The sequence below is a fragment of the Lactuca sativa genome, chromosome 8 (genome assembly GCF_002870075.4).
Source record: "Lactuca sativa cultivar Salinas chromosome 8, Lsat_Salinas_v11, whole genome shotgun sequence".
Taxonomy (NCBI): Eukaryota; Viridiplantae; Streptophyta; class Magnoliopsida; order Asterales; family Asteraceae; genus Lactuca; species Lactuca sativa.
In genome coordinates, this window is record NC_056630.2 from 9,797,308 (window position 1) to 9,820,834 (window position 23,527).

The 23,527-nt window shown below is 36.6% G+C and overlaps 1 protein-coding gene across 2 annotated transcripts; it reads left to right on the forward strand.

Annotated features, from left to right (window-relative positions):
• Positions 1-12,213: 12,213 nt before the first annotated feature.
• Positions 12,214-17,655, forward strand: LOC111908396 (homeobox-leucine zipper protein ANTHOCYANINLESS 2). 2 transcript variants are annotated; one of them, XM_023904237.3, is made up of 9 exons: positions 12,214-12,377; positions 13,611-13,837; positions 13,926-14,043; positions 14,136-14,852; positions 14,935-15,036; positions 15,142-15,336; positions 16,207-16,384; positions 16,490-16,854; positions 16,944-17,655. In XM_023904237.3, the coding sequence occupies exons 2-9, from the start codon at positions 13,620-13,622 to the stop codon at positions 17,334-17,336; spliced, it is 2,286 nt and encodes a 761-aa protein (XP_023760005.1). In that variant the 5' UTR covers positions 12,214-12,377; positions 13,611-13,619; the 3' UTR covers positions 17,337-17,655. The 2 variants fall into 2 exon arrangements, with proteins under 2 accessions (XP_023760005.1, XP_023760001.1); XM_023904233.3 differs by lacking the exon at positions 12,214-12,377 and adding an exon at positions 12,861-13,448.
• Positions 17,656-23,527: the final 5,872 nt, after the last annotated feature.

Consider the following 23,527-nt stretch of genomic DNA (forward strand, 5'->3'; position numbering starts at 1 on the left):
GACTTGATACAGGTCTCTTCTGCAATTAACTCATGGACAACAGAATCCACTGAGGGAAGAGGAGAGCGATGAATAATGGTTCCACGTAGGCCTTCAAAATCAGAATGCAAGGCCATCAAGAATTGGACCAAGCGTTGTTCTTCCCTCCTAGCAATGTAAGGCTGGAAATCTTTTAACTCTTTAGATTCAGTAAGAGCCAATTGATCCCACAGATCAGACATAGCAACATAGAAATCTTGAATACTCTGGTCATTCTGTTGAAGGGCACGAATATCATGTTCCAACTGATATTGTTTAGCAAAGTTGGACTGAGTATACAGTCTCTCCAAGTGATTCCAAACTTCTTTTGCTGTGTCATATTTAGCCAACTACATACCAATAGACAGAGTAACAGAGTTATTGATCCAAGTAATGACCTTGGAGTTATCAGTCTCCCATGCATCAAGCAACAAATCATAAGTCTCAGTTTGAGGCACTGTAGGTTTTGCTTTTGTCCCAGTGACATAGCCCCCCATATTATTCCCACGAAGGAAGTTCTTCATAATGTAACTCCAATACGTATAATTATTTCCATCCAAACGAGTACTGACTGACTGAAGGGAATCATCCTTTCCGGCCATGTTGATAATGAATAAATAACCACAATGACAATATAAGAATCTGAGAATAAGGAGTAACAAACCAGCGGAAGCAATCAATTGGATAACAAATGAACAACAATAACGAATCAACAGTAGCAACGAATCAATAGCAGCAACAAATCAACAGCAGCAACAAATCAAAAGCAACAACGAATACTAGTGGTAGAAAACGAGTACAACATGCTATAGAGACTTCTAACAACGTATCGATCCGCGCCACTGATGACTGCTACAAAGACTTCTAACAACGTATCGAACCTCCGCTTTGATACCATGTAAATATTGTCATATGATTATGATAAAGAGGGATTACAAGAGTCTTCAAAGAAAAGCATAAAGACTACAAAGAATAAAGCGGATATAAATACTAGCTAGACAGAAACCCTAATGGGCTAAAGACTAAAGGGCCCATAAACAAGCGGGCTAATAATATATAGACTAACATGAATAACTTGTATAACATCAAACTTAGGATTACAAGATACATCAGGAGTCAATTACACATGGACAGAATTTCCTAGCCCTAAAATGATAGTTGTGACATATAATATACTTAATGATTTATTCTTTAACATACACACATGATTATTACTACATATATATATGTAACGCCCCGTCTCTGGTATGTTGCTTTCGTGGCATTTATTTAGAAGTTTTCAAGAGGGACTCGGCGAGTCTATAGCCCGACTCGTCGAGTAGGGGCGGGATTTCGAGCACGTGTTAGTCGGCGACTCGGCGAGTCCATATTCGGGACTCGGCGAGTCTGCCTGCCAGGAAGAAACCCTAAATCCCCGGGTTGCTCACTATTTAAGCAATGTTATGTGCCCCAAACTCGCCTCCTTCACCCTCAGAGAGCTGTGAGAAACCCTAATCCATCCCTTGACTGTTTTAAGTGTTTTTGTGTGGATTTTGAAGGCTTGAAGAAGAAGAAGAAGAAAGGAACAAAGAGAAGAGGTGTAGAGCAACGATCCAAGGGCAAAATCAGAGTTCATTAAGGTATTTCTCGGATTCCTTCTGTTTTATGCTTTAGACCTCCATTAGAACACTTCTAGGGCTAGTTTGATGTATTTTCCAAACCTTATAGTTGTATGGATGCCTTAATAGGTCGAGATATCCCTAGATCTGTTCATTTAGGAGTTGTAGAGCCCGGATCTATTGCCTTTTTGATGATGCTTTGCATAAGAACCCTAGATCTAGCCTTTATTATGCTTTTTGAGCCTTATTATCTGCTTGGACGCTTATGGGCACGTAAAGATAGAATCTTTACGTGCTAATCGAACTAAGGAAGCCCAGATCTATAAGTTTTAGACGCTGGATTCAAGCAGAATCGAGTTTAGAGTAGCTGCATGGATGTGACTCGGCGAGTCGGAAGAACGACTCGGCGAGTCAAGTCACGAGTCCCGTTTTTTCCCCTTTTTGAGTGATGTCGAGTGGGAGCCTGTGAGTAGTAGAGTGGACTCAGTGAGTTGGAGGGCAGACTCAGTAATGGAGGGACTCGACGAGTTGTTCATACAACTCGGCGAGTCCAAGGCAATCTTCTTAGCTCAAGAACAACTCACCGAGTTGTTCATATGACTCGGCGAGTCGGATGCAGATTGTATGAGTTCTTGGATCGAGAGGGTACTCGTCGAGTCGATGCCATACTCGACGAGTAGCCACGAGTAGGGTTGAGAAGTGAGACTAGAGACTCGGCGAGTTGGCGGCCCAACTCGGCGAGTCAGGTCAACTGTGGGTTGACTTTGACCGGGAGAGTTGACTTTGACCAAGGGTAAAAGAGTCATTTTACCCCAGTGCAGTGATTAGCATTTGATTGAGTGTGTTTATGGATTTGTAGCCGGGGAGATACCGGAGCAGCAGCAGTTAGCTTCCAGAGCCATACACGCAGCAGCCAGTTCACGAGGTGAGTTTCCTTCCAGTAGGAACGGGTCTACGGCCACAATGCTGGCCCGTTTAGTTAGCAGTAGTTCCGGACTTTAGTCCGATGCAGTAGTTAGAGTGCTTGATGTCTTTGTGATTCAAGCATGTTTGTGTTATGTGTTCCGGACTCTGTTCCGATGCAGTATGCAGTATATGTGTTTATATTAGTTGATATGTGTTATGTTATGCTATGATCAGTCAGTTCCAGACTTCGGTCCGATGCAGTCAGTTCCGGACTTCGGTCCGATGCAGTCAGGTCCGGACTTCGGTCCGATGCAGTCAGTTCTGGACTTCGGTCCGATGCAGCTAGTTCCGGACTTCGGTCTGATGCAGTGGGCAAGTCCCAGTATGTGATTTATATGTATTGTATGGTATGTGGTAGTCTGGGGGAGCTCACTAAGCTTCGTGCTTACAGTTTCAATTTTGGTTTCAGGTACTTCCGCAAGCAAAGGGAAGAGCTCGGGATGATGGCATCGCACACACCACAACTTCAGTTTTTGTCCTGGGAGTTGATTCAGTTTCTTGATATGTTTAGATACAGTTGTGATACAGTTTTTCTCACAGTATTTTATCATGGTTTGTGAAATACGCAACGTATGGTTTTGTTATGTGGTACTTGGTTTCATGGTTTTGTTATAATAAAAATTGAAATTTTTGGGTCGTTTCAATATATATATATATATATATATATATATATATATATATATATATATATATATCTTAAATTTTCAGTAATTATTCATGAAATGAGACCATTTTGTGTTTTTCAGTTTTTGTGTATTCACATATATCTAATTTTGTTATATATTTCAATAAACTTATGATTTTGACATATATAATTTCCCTAAAAAAATTTCTACATGAATTAACGAATCCGAGTACTCCCAAGTACTCCTGAGTACTCGCTACTTGGTAGTCGGCTGAACAAGTACCGAGTAGTAAGTTCTACAATCTAAGTTACATGGATACATGAGCAACTTCTCGCCTAACATCCAACACATGTAATCTATTTTATGTTCAAAATAATAGTCATGAAAAATTCCTTCTTGTTGGAAATGGTCATTTCATTACCGTCACACACATCAGTTATTTCAAACTCGATTCCACTTACCGACCCTTACATCTGTATAATGTTCTTGTTACACCCAACATCATTAAAAATCTTATTGTAGCACCTGGTTCCTGGTATGTAAGATCTATCTGGGTATTTTGTATTTTGGCCTTGGACTCTGCGAGTTGGAGGCCCGACTCGCCGAGTAGAGACGAGACTTGGGACGCGGTTAAGTTGGCGACTCTGCGAGTCCGCGCTGTCTGATGAAACCCTAATTTCCAAGGGTTTGCACCCTATTTAAACGACCATTTGCGCCCCAACTCCGCCCCATTCGCCCTCAGAGCCCTAACCCCCGTTCAAAGCTTTGTTCCTTGAGAGTTATAAGCATTCCTAGTGTGTTTTGAAGTTCTGGAGAAGGGAGAAGAGTGGATTAAGAAGAAGAAGAGGAGGTCATCCATCTTTGAGCAATCTCAGAGTTTCCCTTGAGGTAAAACTCGATTTCCCCCTCTGTTTTCATGCTTATTGTTCCTTATAGCTCCATTAAAGCCCTTTTGATCCATTTCCAAGCTTATGTATGCTTGTGGACTCGTAATAAGTTGGGTAACTCCTAGATCTAGGTGAGATCGAGCTCCAGGAGCTTGGATCTACTGCCTTTATGGACCCATATTGCATGTACACCCTAGATCTACCCTTTTTGGTGCATTTTGAGCCCTAAAATCCCCCATTAGTGAGTATCTACACGTAAAGTTGGAAACTTTACGTGTTATTCATGCTCTAGGAACCCAGATCTATGGATAGCATAAGCTGGATTCAAGCAAAATCGACCATATAGAGATTGCATGGTTGCGACTCGGCAAGTCGTTCATCTGACTCGGCGAGTCTGCTCGCGAGTCTCCGAGTTTGTCCCCTTTTCGTTGTGTCGAGTAGAGTAGTGAGTCATGGGGTGTGACTCAGTGAGTTGGAAGCCGAACTCATCCATGAAGGAACTCGGCGAGTCAATGCCCTGACTCAGCGAGTTCAAGGCAATCTCCTTGGATCAAGATCAGACTCGGCGAGTTGTTCATACAACCCGGCGAGTCGCAGCATAAGTGTTCATCGGATGAAGATGAACTCGGCGAGTAGGATGAAGGACTTGAACATCAGTTTGGAAGGAGAGCTCGTCGAGTCAACGCCTAACTCGACGAGTAAAGACGGGATCCAGGTCAGTCGATTGGACAGGGACTCGGCGAGTTGGGTCAACTGAAAGTTGATTCTGACTTTGACTTAGGGCATAATCAGGGGTAAAATGGTCATATTACCCAAAGGACAGTTAGCAGTGTTTGATTAAGTATGTTGTGGGAATTACAGCCGGAGGATTTCCGGAGCAGCAGCAGCAGTAGGCAGTCAGTTCCCGATCAGATCAGCAGCTACTTCGAGGTGAGTTACCTTCCAGTAGCGGTGGGTCTACGGCCACAATGCCGGCCTACCAGTAGGAGTTGTATGTAGATGATTTTCTCTGTGATATTCATCTAGGGATTACTACTACCTGTGTTATGTTTATGTGCTAGTATGATATGATGCTATGTGCTAGTGACAGTAGGGGGAGATAGTCCCCGAGATATCCGGTCGGTAGGGCCGAAGGGGTAGTCATACCCAGCCATGTTAGATAGATTCCGATATTGCGATACATGTTATGTGGTAGTAGAAGAGGGGAGAACTAGTTCCCCAGTATCCAGTCGAGAGGACCGAAGGGGAGGCCATCACCCAGATATGCTAGGCAGTATCCGGTCGAGAGGACCGAAGGGGAGGCCAACACCCAGATATGCTAGGCAGTATCCGGTCGAGAGGACCGAAGGGGAGGCCAACACCCAGGTATGCTAGGCAACGTCCGGTCGAGAGGGCCGAAGGGGTAGGTCGGGCACCCAGATATGCCTGACAATATATGTATTTTATGTGATTATATGGTATGTGGTACAGTGGGGGAACTCACTAAGCTTTGTGCTTACAGTTTACAGTTTTGGTTTCAGGTACCTCTTCATCAAAGGGGAAGGAGCTGGCGCGGTAGCGGCACATCATGCACACACACTGGTATGATACTCTGATATTTCAATTGGATTGTATGATTTGGCTTTTAGACATGGTTTACGTTGTGATGTGGTTTGATCAAACAATGTTTTAATTATTAATGTTTTCTAAACTAATGTTTTAAAAACGAAATTTTTGGACGTGAAAATTGGGTCGTTACACTTATTTATGTACGTCACTTTATAACTGATAATCATGTTTCCATTAAATTTAATCTTTATGGTTTTATTGTGAAGGATTTGGGCACTCTCCAGGTCATTCTTAAGTGTGACAGCTCTGGTGATCTTTATCATGTTCCACCATATTTCAGATTTCCATAGCTCTCCTTTCTAGCAGCTCACTATGACATCGACGCGTCGGTCATCCTAGTGCTCATGTCTTCAATAAATTAATTTCCACTCATTTTATTCCATGTAATAAAATTGTTAGTGCAGTTACATCTTGGAAAACACATTAGATTACCTTTCTTTAGTATTATTTCTACAGTTTCTAAACCATTTGAAATTGTTCATTCAAATTTATGACATTCACCAATCCTTAGCACAAGTGGTATTTAATATTATGTCTTGCTTTTAGACCATTACTCACATTTCCTTTGGGTATATCCGTTGTTAAACAAAAGAGATGAATTTAGCAAGTTCTTACATTTTTGTGCTTTTGTCAAAAACCAATTTCAAACTGATATTCAAAATTTCCAATGTGATCATGGCGGTGAATTTAATAACAATATGTTCGATAACCTCTTTGACCAAAACGAGATCATTTTTCATTTCTCTTATCCTTGAACTTCCTCACAAAATGGAAAGTCATAAAGTATGATACGAACCATCAATAACATAATTCACATATTAATTTTTCAAGCCCATCTCCCACCTATATATTGGGCGGAAGCCCTCCATATGGCCACTCACATCCTCAACATCATTCCATCTACATCAATCAAAAATGAAATCTCATATGCCAAACTTTTCAAAAACCCCTTGTCTTAACTCATCTTCGTGTCTTTGGTTGTTTATGTTACCCTCACATACCTACCCCACATAAATTAGCTCCTCGCACCACACCATGCATCTTTCTTGGGTATCCATCCAATCATCGTGGTTTATGATTCCTCAACTTAGCCACACAAAAAATCATAAATCCCTGCCATGTCATATTTAATGAAGAAGTGTTCCCTTTTCAGTCCATGACACCAAATTGCGACCCTTTATACAATTTTCTTGAAACTCCTCATACACTTTCCCTTATTTTTCATGATTTTCTCACCTCCGACCCACCCACCTCAACTCCCTGACTTTCTCAAGATCAACCTGATCCACCATCATCCTATACATCTTCTCCTACCAGTCTTTTGGCTGCCTCCGATCTCTATAATTACATATTTACATGTGTTAACACTAAAATGCTATATAATATTATTAATCAATCGTGATAAAAGTTTCATAAAAAGCATCTAACACATATCATAAAGACAAAAGTAATTTAATTAATTAAAAAAAAAACTTCAAAAAGGTCAACTATAAGAATGTTTAGATGGTGTTTTGTGATTGCTTATGGAAATGACTTACCGACTTATCGGTGTTTAAAAAAGTTAGTAAGTCTAAGAAAATGTTCAACATATGGATAAGTATTTTTTCAAAACCTTCAAAAACGAGTTTATGAAAACCCAGATCTTTCTTATTTTTCAAAAGTGATTATGACTTATTCACCTAGAATAACTATAAGTTAATTAAAATATTTTTTTAGAAAAATGTTTATCAACTTATAGTTTTCTGATACAAATAAACTAACTTATTATTTTTTTTAAAACTCATTTTTATAAGCACATAATATGCTTCAAAATACATAGTTGTTTTAAGATTTGATTTTATTTTGACAAAACTGCAACAATGGTCACTGTTGTATACATTTTTCTGAGGTTTAGCCCAAAACATCGACTTTTTTGGTTTTGTGATGCTTTTGAGCTAGTTTCGTTGCAGATTTGATCCATCAGTTGACTGAAATGACTTTAATACCCTTAGGGTATTTATTTTATATTTTCTTTCATTTTTTAAAGCTAATATTTATTAATTTAAACAATAAAAAAAATAAGAGAGCCTACCTCTCTCTCTCTCTCTCTCTCGTTGTATCCCCTTATAAAGTTCTACCAATCTTCATCCTACAACGATAATAAACCCACTCTTAGGTTTTTACAATAAGATCGAGACTGGTTACTCGGTAACCATCTATAATGGAGAAGTCGTTCTTGCACCCACCAACTTGATCCTCATCAGGTATATACCCTCTAATTCCTCCTTCTTAGATCAGCTCATCTGAATTTATTTTAGTTGACCTTTTTACCTTTTTACACACACCCATGTCAAGTTTTTTAGTATGTGCAACCAACAAGAATCCATTTGGGTTTGCCTCTCTCTATGTGTCTTCTTTCTCCATAACCCTAACTCTTTTCTTCTTCTTTCTCTATAGGATTTGATTGATTCCATTCCACATCCGAGGATCTATCGGGAGAAAACCGCTCCACATATGGGTATCTATTAGTGCTTCATTTGTTTTTTTAGTTATTTTTTAGTTCCAAATCATTCCATATACAAAAGCCACATACAAAATCTAGGATAATTCTGGAGCTTATCTCCAAAAAACCTGATATATTTTAGCAATTTAAGAAAAAGAAAAAGAAACACAAAGAAAAAAAAGAAACAAACATTGATCCAAACCATTGGGGAGTTGGGATTTCTTTTTGCTAGCGAAAACCAAGCTAATGAACAGTCCCTCTTGATGTGTGACTTGTTTGATGTAGGTGGATATTAGGTGTAGAAATAAAAATAAAAACAAGGAGAAGGGAGAAAATGGGAAGGGAAGGGTTCAAAACGACGAATAGTATTAGTTTTTTATTTTTTTTATTTTGTTGTATGTGTTTTATGCTCTGTTTTTTTTTTCTCTTTATCTTCCAATTTGATTTTTGCAGGTCATATATATATATATATATATATATATATATATATATATATATATATATATGATGGCAGAAAGGTTGGGATGTATTTAATTTTCTTCCAAAAACGACTTCAGATTCAAAAAAGAAAAATTGTTCCAAAAACGATTTCGATTTCACTGGTTTGGGGGGTTTGTCAATGTAGAAGAGAGGGTGGGTGGAAGGCTTCTAGTGCATTGTAGACGATGAAGGGTTTATCCTTGAGGGTTACTTTATCGATTCTCTTGGTAGTGGTGGTCGTGGTATATTTATATGTGTCTTCTTGATTGTTGAAGAACAAACCAATATGTGTTGGTTGGAGAGAGAGAGAGAGAGAGAGAGAGAGAGAGAGAGAGAGAGAGAGAGAGAGAGAGAGAGAGAGAGAGAGAGAGAGAGAGAGAGAGAGAGAGAGAGAGAGAGAGAGAGAGAGAGAGAGAGACCCTCTTATTTTTTATTGTTTGAATAAATAAACAAGTTTATATTTAAAAAAATAAAAGAAAAATAGAAAATAAATATCAAAGTCATTTCAGTTTAACGAATGACAAAATCCGTAACGAAACTAGGTCACAAAGACCACGAAACCAAAAAAATCAAGGTTTGGACTAAACCTAAAAAAAAATAGATATCACATGAACGAATTTTACCATTTTATCTTTTATTTATTTATTAACTCCTACAAATTTACGAATAGTTGATGCAAACTTTTTGAATGGTGCATGCCAATATTGCCACAAGGCCTGCCACATGAGGTAAGTCACAAGGTCACATAACACTATATCTACTATAATAAATGAAGACTTTTTTGCCACTTGTCACACTCTCATTCAATTTGTCAAATGTCATTTTGTGGTTATTTTGAATTAATTTTTATTCCACGTGTCATTTTATTGTTTTTCTATTTTATTAAATTGCACATAATATTTAAATGCAATAATAAATGCATATTAATTATCTTAATGAACTTTCCTTTTAATTTCAAAATTATTAAATTAAAGCTTCATTAATTTTGTTTATTTATTTATCTAAATTATTTGTTTAAATTTAGAGAGAAAAAAACACTTTAATTGTTATAATTCGATATTTTTCTTATTTTTCTTATAAATTCAAACTTTTCAAATGTTTAGAATTTTATATTTATTATTTTTTTTAAATAAACTCATGTAATACATGAGTCTCACACCTAGTTTTGAATACTCAAGGTTTGCACAATGAACTTCATTTATGAAATTTTGTAACACGTCCCCTAGACTCACGATAAAAATAATTTTATTATTTTATAGCTAATATAACAATAAGTCAGTTGTTTTTAGACTAAACTGCACAAATAGTCTTGTGGTTTGATCAAAAGTGTCACTTTGGTGCAAAAAGATTTGGACTATCACCATAGGTCTAAAGTTTTCATTTTGTTGCGAGTTTGATCCAATTCGTTTTAAATTTTTTCATAATGACGATTTTGCCATAACTTTTATCTTTTTTATTTATTTATTTATTTAAATATTTTTCTGTTTACAAGAAAAATAAAAAAAGAAAATTTGTCTTTTTCTATTTTACTTTTATAATTTTTTACGAAGAAATAAAAAATGCAATCTCGCTCTCTCTCTCTCTCTCTATGTGTGTCTCTCTCTCTTCAGCTAACAAGAACACCGAAAAGTCTGAACACTACCGCCGGAAAAGATAAACACCACCACCAAAAATGATGAACGTCACCACCACCACGACAGGTCAACACATCTAGCTTATACGACCACCACAAGTCAACACCACCACCATCTCCTTGAAAACCTCATATCTGAAAAGTATAATCGGAAACCACCGCCACCGCTATCATTTCTGTTGGAAACCAACAAAACCACCGTTGATACGGATCTATGTCGTCCTTCATCTCCACCATAGCTCGCCATATCAGATATGGAAAAACAAAGATGAATAAACGATGGTTGTTTGGGAGGGAGTCATAACCCTCTTTCTCAAGTCATTTAAGATCACTGCAACCCTTCGTCAGAGCTGTCGGAGCCTTCGACCGTCTTCATCAGTAATTTGCGATGAGAAAGATTTCCAGATCTACACTGGTCAACATCGACACCGCTTTTGAACCTCTTTGAAAACCCTTCGATCTCGAAAACCCATCTGAAAACCCTCCGATTTGAAAGCCTTCGTCACCTTAAGCTCTTCACTGCTACTGACAAAGAACCGACGGAGAAAGAACTGAGATCATAAAGGTCTAGCATTTTTGGCCAGTGGGATCTGAACATCGAAGTTTTATGGTCATCAACTTGATCTTGTCACAATTATCGGAGAAGACAGACCAAGTTCTAACAACCAGTGGTTGACGATAAGGTGGGTCTGATGAACCATGAACCACAAATATGTAAACAAAAAACCATAGTTAGGGTTTTTGCTATTGAAAACAGAAATGGAGGAACAGAGACGACAGGGTGGCGACTCCGACATAAGGGTTCTAATTGATCTGATTTTCCAGCAGCATATGTATGTGAAAACCAAGCCAAGAAGATATGAGAGAGAGAGAGAGAGATATTTTTTATTTTCTTTTTAATCATAAAAATATTTAAATAAAAAAAACTAAAAAAGCAAAAAATAAAGATAAAATCGTCATTACAAAAAAGTTTAAAGTAAATTGGATCAAACTCGCAACAAAATAAAAATTTTGGACTTGTGGTGCTAGTTTAAATCTTTTTGAACAAAAGTGACAATTTTCAATAAACCACAAAGACTATTTGTATAGTTTAGTCTTGTTTTTAACGATGTATATTTTTCTTAATATTTTTAAAAATTATTTATAAGCAAAAGCACGAATAATCATTACGTGTATTACATATTAGCGTGTCTTAAAGAATATATTTTAGCATCAAAATCTTCTAATAGAATATGAACCATTCATGCGCGCATTTATACACATAAGGATATTGTTTAATGATGAGTTCAATGTAATATGATTTCAAACAAATATGCATATTTTCAAGCATTTAGTGTTCAATATACATATTTATGCTTTATGACGGCATCTGGATATACTCTAAAATTGATATTTATTTTCAAAATTTTAATTACTATAACTATTACTGTTAAAAAACATAACTAAAATGTTGCTATATTAATTAGTAAGTCGGTAACATTAGTATGTATGGGTAAATATAAAGTTATCTTGCTATTTCTAATTGAAGATTTCATTTGACTATGTAATAACCTTTTTGAGTAATATGGTCATACGAATATTTGAAAATATATAATAATACAATGTACATTTTTTTTATTCATGATTAGAAATTGAAAAATGAAGGTGCTGAATTTTTTGTTATATGACTTTTTTTTTTCTGTCATTATTTGAAAACTTAAATGAATATATACAAAAACTCTTTGAACATTTATTTATGGTTTTAATTTTCAATAATGGTATGCAAGAAAAAATACCCAATACAAGAAGGAGCAAAAACAAGCCCACGCGCTTCCTTCGCCCACGCGTCTGAAATCCGACGTTGGGCGGACATCTCGAACCAGTGTCTTTAGAAAGAACAGAGAGGAGGCGACCCCTACCCCCTTCATTTATATATCCACTTCCAAACACTCAGATTCATGGACGCCATTATACGCTCCCACATCTCCCTTTACTTTTAGGGTTTTATTGTATTTTTAATTCTTTGATTATCCCCAAATCGAAATTTTCTATCTTCCCAACAGACTGTTACAGCCACTGATTCCGCCACCGTGATTCACCGTAAGTTAGATCTAAACATGAAGTTTTAACCTTTACCCCTATCGATTTAGCTTTCAACTCTCAATCCATGTTTGTTAATCTTAATCCATTCCATTTCGCATTATTTATTCATTGTTTTCGTAAATTTTCTGGGTATTTTACTGTGTCCCTGATCTCGAGAAACAAAGAAAAGAAAATAGAAGGGGGGAGGTCCACACGAATCTGAAACTTTGTATCTATCTGCTCTGTTTATAATATTTTATTGATTAAAAAAACAATAAAAAGATTCTACAACTTTTTTTTTTCTTTCTTCTTTTCTGGACTGTATGTGGTTTTCTAGATTACATGAGAGAAAAAGAGGGTCAACTACTCAAACTGGTCGTTTTTCCTCTATTTCTGTAAGGTAGCTAAAAAGTCAAATTTGATTCTTTGAAAATTTACCCCTTTTTAGCCATTTTTCTTTTCACTTGTGGGTTGTTCGAAAAGATGTAATCTTTTTTTTTTTTTTTTTTTTTTTTTTTCAAACTCGTTATTTCTTTCGTATATCGTACATGGAAATGGGGCCATTATTCACAGATGACAGCTAAACGGTCAACTTCTCGTCTGTCAGAGTCTAGGGTTTTGAGAGGGGGAATTAACGCGAGAGAGTAAGGGTTTTGGTTGTCTTGTACCCACCCCTTCGGGTAGTCTTTAATTTTTATGGCTTTTGGTTGTTGAATATGAATTAATTAAGAGACTAGAGTTTACATACATACCCATTACCCAGTTACCCACCCTCCCCACTCAAACACACATACATACACTTGATCTGGCTTTTCTCATGAGTGGATGAGAAACCGAATCTACAAATCACACCCATTTCGGAAGATTGATTAAGATTTGTAGTCTTACAGTAAAAAAGGGTTAGTTTCTGTTTTACTGATGAGTTTTGGGGGGTTTTACGGCGGCGGCGGCGGTGGTGTTGGTGGGGATTCACGAATGGTGATGGCTGATGGTTCTTTTAACAGTATGCCACTGCTCAGGGCTCCCATTTCTCAACCACAACTCATCGCCTCATCTCTTTACAACTCAGAATCCCTCTCTCTCGCCTTAGTATGCATTCTTCTTAATCGTGTTGGTTTTCGTTGTGGGCCTGTGTGTGTTATCTTCTTTCTGATAGGACTTGTTTTCTGTGTTCTTCTCGCGAAAATATAGATATGGGTACGTAGTATATAATCATATTTATGATTTGTGATGATTTAATTTTTTAAACAGAAGCCGAAGATGGAAGGACTTGGAGAAATCGGTTTGATAGGTGAAAACTTTGAAGGAAATCTGGGAAGGGTTAGAGGAGATGGATCTGAAAGCAGGTCCGGCGGAAGTGACAATGTCGAAGGTGCATCCGGCGACGAACAAGATGTCCCACCTGGCCCTTCTTCCAGTTCTCGCCGGAGACAGAAATATCACCGCCATACTCCATACCAAATTCAAGAGCTCGAAGCGTACGTAATTTCCTTTTTATCTATTAATTTAATTTCATGAATTTTTTTTTTTTTCGATTCTGGTTCATTATTTTGTTTGTTGCAACAGTTCCTTCAAAGATAATCCTCACCCAGATGAGAAAGAACGATTAGCGCTCGGAAAGAAGCTGAATTTGGAAAACAAACAAGTCAAATTCTGGTTTCAGAATCGACGAACTCAAATGAAGGTGATTGATTGATTGATTGATTACTTCCTTAAAATACTAAAATTGTAACTGATCTTTAACATTGTTTGATTAAATAAACGACATTGTTGCAGACACAACTGGAGCGCCATGAAAATGCTATCTTAAAACAAGAAAACGATAAACTCCGGATCGAAAACATCGCCATGAAAGAAGCAATTCGATCTCCAGTCTGCAACAATTGTGGGGGGCAAGCAATTCTGGGTGACATATCAATCGATGAACACCATCTCAGAATCGAGAACGCCCGGTTACGAGATGAACTCAGTCGAATATCGATTCTAGCCAATAAGTTCCTGGGAAGGCCATTATCGTCATTTGGCGGTGGTAACATGCCGCCCGGAATGGCTAATTCCAACTTGGAATTAGCTGTCGGAAGAAATGGATTCGGATTAAACATAAACCCGATGGATGTGGGTTTACCGATGGGGTTGGATTACAACAACGGAATCTCAAATGCTTTGCCATTGATGTCACCTTCAAGACCCGGAATGGGGATGGCGGCAGGTGGTGGTGGTGGTGGTATTGATATGGCGTATGATAAGAATGTGTTTTTGGAGCTTGCGGTGAATGCCATGGATGAATTGATGAAGCTTGGGCAGGTGAATAGCCCACTATGGCTTGGGAACATGGAAGGTGGTGGTGGTGAAGTTCTTGATTTAGATGAGTATATGAGAACTTTTCCTCTTTGTCTTGGTATGAAGCCACATGGATTTGTCACCGAGGCTTCCAGGGCTAGTGGTGTTGTTATGATCAATAGTTTGGCACTTGTGGAAGCTTTACTCGATTCTGTATGTTATATAAATTTTCATGTTTACAATGATTTTATTATTATTATAAAAAAAAATGATTATATTGTTTTTTATTATGCAGAATCGTTGGAGAGAGATGTTTCTTGGTTTGATCGGAAGTAGTAGCACTGTCGATGTGATTTCGGGTGGATCCGGCGATTCGAGAAATGGGGTTGTCCAACTTGTAAGCGTTGTTCTTATTTTTGTTCCTAAATTTTTAAGGTTTTTTGAAATTGAAAAAACTTAAAGAAAAGATTTTTATTATTTTTTTCTTTTTATTTTTTTGCAGATGCAAGCCGAGGTTCAATTGGTTTCGCCTTTAGTACCGGTTCGCCAAGTGAGATTCATTCGGTTTTGCAGACAACACGCGGAGGGTGTATGGGCGGTGGTTGACTTGTCTGTTGATGGCGGAAGAGAAGGATTTATATCTAGGAGACTTCCGTCTGGGTGTATCGTGCATGATATGCCCAATGGTTATTCAAAGGTAACATCTATCAATATCTGAATCAGTATCGATATCAGTATACAGTGTCGGTGGTTAACTACACAATATCATTTAGTGTTATTTGACATCTCTAATAATTAGTAACCAGTAATGATAACTTTAAGAACAATAATGGTGTTGATACCATTTGTTGCACCAGAAATGGTGTACAAATTAGTTCTTTAATTTTAAAATTTTTGTTTATTATTTATATATTCTATATAAATTTATTACTTGTGGTGTTCTTTTTTAAATTAAATACATACTATTATTTTGTATGTATATTGAATTTAACTTTTATGTTGTAAAGTTTTAATATTATTATTTTGGTGTTAAAAAGAATGTACTTGATTAGAGACGAATTCCTGTTTGCATTAAATATTATTACATCATTTATATGCTGTCACATTTTTCTTTCTTTTGTATTGTTTTATGCTGTCACATTTTTCAAAGATTGAAGTATGATCGTCACATGCATGGTGTAAGATCAGAATACGTTTTTTCAACTAAATCGTACATTGAGGCATCAAATTGATTCTTTTACGTGTTGAATCCCGATAAATATTAATAATTTTTTTATATCTATAGATAGAGAGGAAGAAAAAAAATAAGCCTCGAACTGTTCATTTCTTGGTGTTACATTTATATTATATACAAAATCTATCACTCCCACCGTACTTACCACTCCATCTATCGTGTTTTTTTTTTATCAACCACGAGGTTAAGTATGGCCTGGATGTGGTCTGTTACTAGTACTATCAGTTTATTATATTTACTATTTAGTTCAAAAAATGATTTTTATGCTAAATATGACTGTAAAAAGTAAAAACCATATAATTATCATTAATAATATAACTTTTTTTTTAACAGGTAATGTGGATCGAGCATACAGAATACGACGAGGGTGTCGTACACCATCAGTATCGGCCGTTAATTAGATCGGGGTTAGGGTTTGGTGCTCAGAAATGGATTTCAACACTACAAAGACATTGCGAGTGCATGGCAACAATCATGTCACCTGATTCTGCCACCGATGATCATAGTCCAGGTGGATTTCCACTTTCCATTTTCACACCACTTTTCTTATTTTCTCATTATTTATATACACTCTAATTAATATCTGTTTTTTTTTCGTGTGACAATATTATAACAGTGTTACCTCCCGGTGGTAGAAGGAGTTTAACGGCTCTTGCACAGCGTATGACGTCTAACTTTTGTGCCGGAGTTTGTGCCACTGGTGGTCATAAATGGGAGGTGATTGGCAATGGAGCCGAAGCAGCTAAAATTATGATCCGTAAAAGTTTAAATAATCATGGGGACCCTTCGGCAGTGCTGAGCGCCACCATGTCAGTGTGGATGCCCATGCCACATCAGCGCCTGTTCGCGCTGATGTTGAATGAAGAACTACGGTCCCAATGGGACGTTTTGTCCCATGGGACCGCTATGCAGAACATGATTCGTTTCTCAAAAAGTCAAGACCATGGCAACCTGAATACCATCTCTCTTCTACGTGCCAATGTGAGTCTGTTTCTTTTTTACTAAATGGACTTAACAGGTTAAGCATTTAATCTGGAAAACTATAGGTAATTTTTTCTTTGTATTTGTAGACTTCGGGTGGAAATGCGAATCAGAACACGGTTTTGGTGCTTCAAGAAAGTAGTACGGATGTGAGTGGATCACTTATAGTGTATGCAGCTGTGGACATAAATTCAATTGATGTGGTGATGCGTGGTGGTGACTCATCATGTGTGGCTCTATTGCCATCTGGGTTTGCGATCATGCCGGACTGTGTGGGTGAGGCGGGTGCACCGGTGACCAAACCCGGGTCAGAAGGTGGTTCGTTGTTGACTGTTGGGTTCCAGATTTTGGTCAATGATTTGCCATCGTCTAAGCTTACAATGGAGTCGATCAACACAGTTATTAATCTTATTTCGCGTACTGTTCAAGGGATTAAAGAGGTGGTGAACTCTAACCAACAAGGAAGGCAGATTAGTAGCTAGATAGATTGATTTTCTCTTTATAAGGAGAATTACTTCTTGTGTTTTTAATTGAACAAGATGATGGTATGTGTGGATTAATTTTTTTTAGGAAAGAGGAGAGTGGGGTTGGGTTTGATCTCACGAACTAGGGTTTGAGTCAAGAACGAACCGCGATGAACTTTTGTGGTTCGGGTATTGACTCAGTTGACCTGTGAGGTGAACTCAGCTTCGTTGGCTTCTCTTGTTCGTTTGTTTTTCTGTGTTTTGTATGAATTGAGTTGGGACTTTGGTTTTGTTTGCCTTTTCTGATCGAAAATCTCAGTGTGCATGTTTGTTCCAACTTTATGAATCGAAAATCCACTTATAAATCGTATTATAAACATGATACATTGATACCTGTATTTGTAACCATAATCATTGTAGGTTCAAGATATGATAGAACTAAGTCTTTCAAGAGCCTTAGATATAAGCGATGGGTGATCATCAACAGTTTTGCTGTTAGATGTAACCTGTTGGGCATCTAAATGTGAATGAACATCAATGTGCGAACAATCAATCTAGTCACAAAACCTAACTATTTCTACAACTTGGATCAAATCAGGCCTACGGCGACTCATTGAAAATGATATAAAGTTTTTGTTAAAAGTATCTCTGAAAAACAAATAAAGTTAGTGTTTGCATAATATTAATTTAATATGGATATGGATATTGAAGGTCCTAGTGATTTGATATGTTTATGGAATTGTTGGGCTGTCAAACTGACAAACGGAAAATTGTCTAAATCACGTAAAAGAAACGTTGATATGGGTAATACCGGCTATAGTTGATACAAAGCTTTTGCAACTCGTTTTATACCAAAACTTGTTTCACTTGGTTGGTACAAATTAGTAAAAATATATACAAACTTCTTTATAATTTCCTATAATAAGATTTAAAGATCGGCAATCACATCGGATAAATTTGTTGTTTAGTAGAGAAATTAGTTAAATAATTCTTTTAATTTATTATAGAATTCAGTTAACGTTACTTTTTTAATTTTTTAATTTAACAAAATAATAACTATCTATTTGACTAAATGAATTATATATGGCCTCTTCAAATTTTTAACACAAACAAACGGTTGACAATTGTATATTTGAATGGTTACGTGATTTAGAGAGGAGGTTAGGTTTGTTTTAATGATTGAACCATGATTAAGAGGATCACTATTAACTATTAATTCATAAGAAGGTAACCTAAAGTTGTATATGAAAACATAGGTGACTTAAGACTTAAGGTGAATGATTCATGTTCTCATGTGTGCACCTTTGACTCCATGAGCCATTAAAGACCTTTACGTATTAAGAATTGAATAAGATAATAGTTTGTTTGAGTAATATTTAAAGTGGTTAAGACTTATTATGCATAAAAGCATCATTTGGAAGTGTTTAGGAAAGATTAAAAACCAAGAGAGAAAAGTACATTATCTAAATGGGAAAATGTTGTTTTATTGATATACAGAGGGTCCACATGTCGTGAGTTTTCCAAGAGGAAAAATGCACGGGTTGTGTGTTCTCATGGAAATCCATGGTGAAATTCAACATTTTGCCCGATTTTCATAGTGTTTGACCTTTAAGGCTGGAGGGAGTGGCCTCACTACCCCTCTCGCCAAAAGGTTCGCTAAGAGATGCCACACCATCCCCAACAGTTCGCTAAAGAACGCGCCATGAAGAACTCGTTAAGAAGATAGCAAGATGAGAAAGAATGAAGAACTTAAATCTGATTGGTTATTTTCTTTTTCTATTTTTTTTTTCTTGATTCACCTTTGGTTTGCTGCTGTTGCCTCCCTCAATCTCCTCTCCACAAATTTGAGTTATTCACTTGCTTTCAGAAAAAAAAATCGCAATTTCTAAGCTTGAAAATGGAAAATGGAAGACTGTCGCTGCAACTAATTGCTGGGAGGAAGAAGACAGAAAATCTGAATTTGACAGAAATAGACCTCCAAAAATCACATACTTACACATCGCACCCCTACCTTAATTCCTCTTACAAACTAAGTTTCTGAAATTACCAAAAGGACCCTGCACTTAAATTTTATACTTATTTTCATGTAATTGATTTATATTATATTAATTGTTGGTGATTTAAAAAAATAAAATTTGATTAAAATATGCGCATAAAAATATTTGTGTATTAAAATAAGTGAAAATATTTTCAGATATTTGATCAATTAGATTAAATGGTTGCTCGGTGGTTTTTTGATTTTTTAAATAAAAGTCAAAATTTAAATTTTTCGGCATAAAAATTGTTTGTCGATTAAAGTAAAATAATTTGATTAAATAAGAAAAATAAAATAAAATGCTAGAAGTGTTACCACTCCCTACTAAATGCTAATGTTAGATGTTAAACAGTAAAAAAAAGAGGTGGCACTTAAAAATCTTACATGACAAGATGTTAAGAGTGTTACCACTCCCCTTAGCCTAATTACCCCTAAAACTTCTATAAAGACTTATATTAAGAGTTTAAACTTAAAAATAAAAAAGACCATTTGGCTCCCTAATTCTTTATCGTATCCTTTTTTCGTTAACGGTTGTAGGTGTATTTTGATCATTTTAATGACCATTTGATTATAATTAATAATTAGTTATTAAGAGGCGTTATAAGCTAGAAAGGAATGGCATATGAAACTATATATATATATATATATATATATATATATATATAAATGATTTCCTGATTTAAATCATATATATATGATGTTAATATCTATGTGATTTGCTTTGTATGAATTTATGTGCATTCATAAAAATGATATTTTGAAAATCATTTTGATGATGACTAAAATACTAAATTATTTTGGAAAGAATTTTCCTCATGAAGTAGTGCATCCGCTTATGATGTGTTAAGACTTGAGTGTTCAATAATGTTCCATGGAAAATGACTATGTTAATGACAAAAGACCCATTGTGTAACGCACATACTGACACCAGATGCTCGACACGTGTCACCACCTAGAACATTATTGAACACTCAAGTCTTTTGCATGGCGCACACTGACCATTTGCACGACGTGCACTGCTTTTCAGCTGAATAAATATGTAAGTTAAGCTGCACTTTTGTTTATTCAAGTGTAACTTTTAATTATAGTCATAGTCGTTATTATGAACCTATAATTAAGATTTATTAGTGATTCCAAGTCATTATACTGATTGCTCTACTTATGGGGAGGATATCTAGGCTTGATTTAATGAGGTGTTTAAAGTGAGATTTCCAAACAGTATACTCTGTATACCAAATGAACCCTACCTCCGATATGATCCTACCTGATTGTTCTTTACTTGATAGATCTTGATGTAGACATTGAGATTAGTGAGAAATCTAGACTATAATTATTATAGTCATCAGGATTATGAAACTAGACTAAGGGTTAGTGCTTTATAAGTCTAGGTCTCTATGGAAGTGTGAAGCGAAGCGCTGCCGAAATCGTCAGTCACCCCTTTTATCAAGTGAGTGTATAGTCCCTTTCATGAACATACTTTTTATAAAAATAATTATGGAATGTATTAAATTTTTGTGAACTATATGCTTATTTTCCTGAAATATGTGGTAGAAATATATATGTTTATATACAAGATGCGAACCAAATATGGTTCTATTTGTGATATAGTATATAGATAATATGATTTTATAATAATAAATAATCGAAGTATTATTCGTGAGAAAGAATAAGAAAATATAAATACCTAATACTCTATGTTAATATTAGGAAAGGGTTTCCTAAAATAGAATTGGTATTTCAAGGAAAGTTCATAAGCCCGATAGTATTTCCTAGTAGGGAAATAAGACTTACAAATGATGTTTAGTTCAATTAGGTTTGAATAATGGGTAACATCATGTTATGTGCATGTACATTAGGAACGGAGAGTAAACCTCTTGTAACACCCGAAATCTTGAGTATCAATTTTTAGGAATAATAACCTTTTGAGGATTGGACACGGCGTGTCTAGATAAGGTCAAAACGGTGTGTTGCAATCAACACGATGTGTTGCCTCTGGGAACGCGACGTGTTGACGGCTGGAATGTAAACCCTAATCTTCCGGGTTTTTGCTCCCTATTTAAAGGAATAAGATGGATAGGGTTTGTCCATCCTCAGCCCCAAGCCCTGAAAGAAACCCTAATCATCTTCCTTCATTTTTAGAGCTAGTTTGGCGCTTTTTAAAGATTAGAAGGAAAAAGGAGGAGGAAGGAAGCAAAGATCAAGCAATCAAGTCCCTATTCTCCACCTTGGCATTCTTCTGGACTTATGTAAGTGTACAAGACTCGATTTTTATCATTCCAAGTTGTTAGATCTTGAGTTTTGTTCCTTCAGCTTCTTCGTTCTTGAATGATGGAGTGGTTAGATCTTATAAAGTTTGCAACTTTATGAATCTCCAGGTTATGGTGACCTTGTAGTGTTTTGGATCTGGATTATAATCAAGTTTTGATTTCATGCATAGAGATTAGGTCATAAATCCCCATTTTGAACTAATATGGGTTTAAAACATGCATTGGACATGTATGTATATAAAGCACTAACCTTTGGGATGGTTTTGGTGTTTAATTCACTTCTGGAAAGGATGGACTTTGAACTTTAAGGATTAAGTGCTTGTTAGTTAAGCTCTTGCATGAATAAGCTTCATGAATTGAGTTTTAAACCTTTTGGGTAGTCCCAATGGATAAAGTTGGAAACTTTATCCTTCTGGACCATATTATGGAATATATATGAGCTTTAGAGCTCTTGGAATCGAAGAAAATGACTTAATGCGTTAAATTTTTGGAACTTCGGCAAACACAACATGTTTCTTAGTCAATGCCGTGGGGTTTCCCTGACTTTTTGGATGTTGTTGGCACATGGTATGGCCATGGGGCAACACGAGGTGTTCGGTCAACATGGACTGTTGACTTTGACTTTGACCAAAAGTTTTATCAAGGTTGACCATGGGATATTTTGGGCCATATATGGGCATTGGTTAATTATTTGGCTTTTGGGCCTTTCAGATTGTGAGTTTGGGCCTTAGTCTTGGACCAAGCTAGGTTAGGGGTAAAATGGTCTTTTTACCTCAAGTATGGATTTATGGATATGAATTGGGACCCAAATGTTGATTGGGTGTTGTTTTGATATTGATAGTTCGAGGAACGGTCAACCAGCAGCCATCGATTCATCCGCGAGATTCAGCAGTGCGAGGTGAGTCTCCTCACTTTGTTTAGCGGGTCAAAGGCACCAAAGTCGGCCCATGGTTTATTATGCTAGGATGCTAGATGTCTGCGTGACTCTTGCTTGTATATATATTGGTATGTATGCCGAGCGGGGCTCGATGCCGGGCAAAACCCGATGACTGTATTGTATGTTGTTATCTTTGTGGTTATCACATATGTTAGTAGGATTATGTGTTTGTATGTTGGGCGGGGCCTGTTATGTGAGTATGGGCGGGGCCCGTATCTCAGTAGGTGGGGCCCATTATGTGAATGTGGATGGGTCCCGTATCTCAGTAGGCAGGGCCCGTTATATGCTTAGTTGAGTATGGTATGAGGTATCTTGGGGAACTCACTAAGCTTTGTGCTTACTGTTTTAGTTTATGTTTCAGGTACTTCGGCTTTTATATGGAAGAGCTCGGGATGGTTGCGGAGCACACACCATATGTTTCCACATTCTGTGATTTACTCTGATTGGATGATGTTTTTATAAACCTTGATTACCTTGGTTTTATGGGAATGATATGTATTAACGATTTATTAATCTAAAAACAAAAATTTTATGTTATTATATGTGGGACATTTCAAGTTGGTATTAGAGCCTTGGTTTGAGGGATTCAGACGCACTCTCGGGTGTGTCTGAACTCAAACTAAGGATTTGGTAAAGTTTTTCAAAAATGAAAGAAAAATGATTTAAAAAGGGAAAACAAGTTTTCTAATACAAGAAAGGGTGTGGTACATGCAATCGACCAAGCCTAAGTAAGTTTCTCCCAAAATACCCATACATGTTATCTGATATGATTTGATTTATGAATATGTGAATCGCATGGTAGTTAGGGCTAAGGATCTGCTTAGTTTTTGCATGATAGAATTCTAGGAGATATGCCTTGTATGCCTATTGTATAAGCTTGTGGACTTGCATGCTAGTTCTGATTATCCAGTGATAAATTGGCCTGATATGTGATGCCTTGTAGCCTAGGAAGAATGGGATGCTAGATTGG

Excerpts from the sequence above, each read along its gene's own strand:
- LOC111908396 (XM_023904233.3), top strand. The coding sequence starts at position 13,278 with ATGAGTTTTGGGGGGTTTTACGGCGGCGGCGGCGGTGGTGTTGGTGGG. Across the intron at positions 15,337-16,206 it reads TGCCCAATGGTTATTCAAAG|GTAATGTGGATCGAGCATAC; the intron begins GTAACATCTATC and ends TTTTTTTAACAG. Across the intron at positions 16,385-16,489 it reads CACCGATGATCATAGTCCAG|TGTTACCTCCCGGTGGTAGA; the intron begins GTGGATTTCCAC and ends ATATTATAACAG.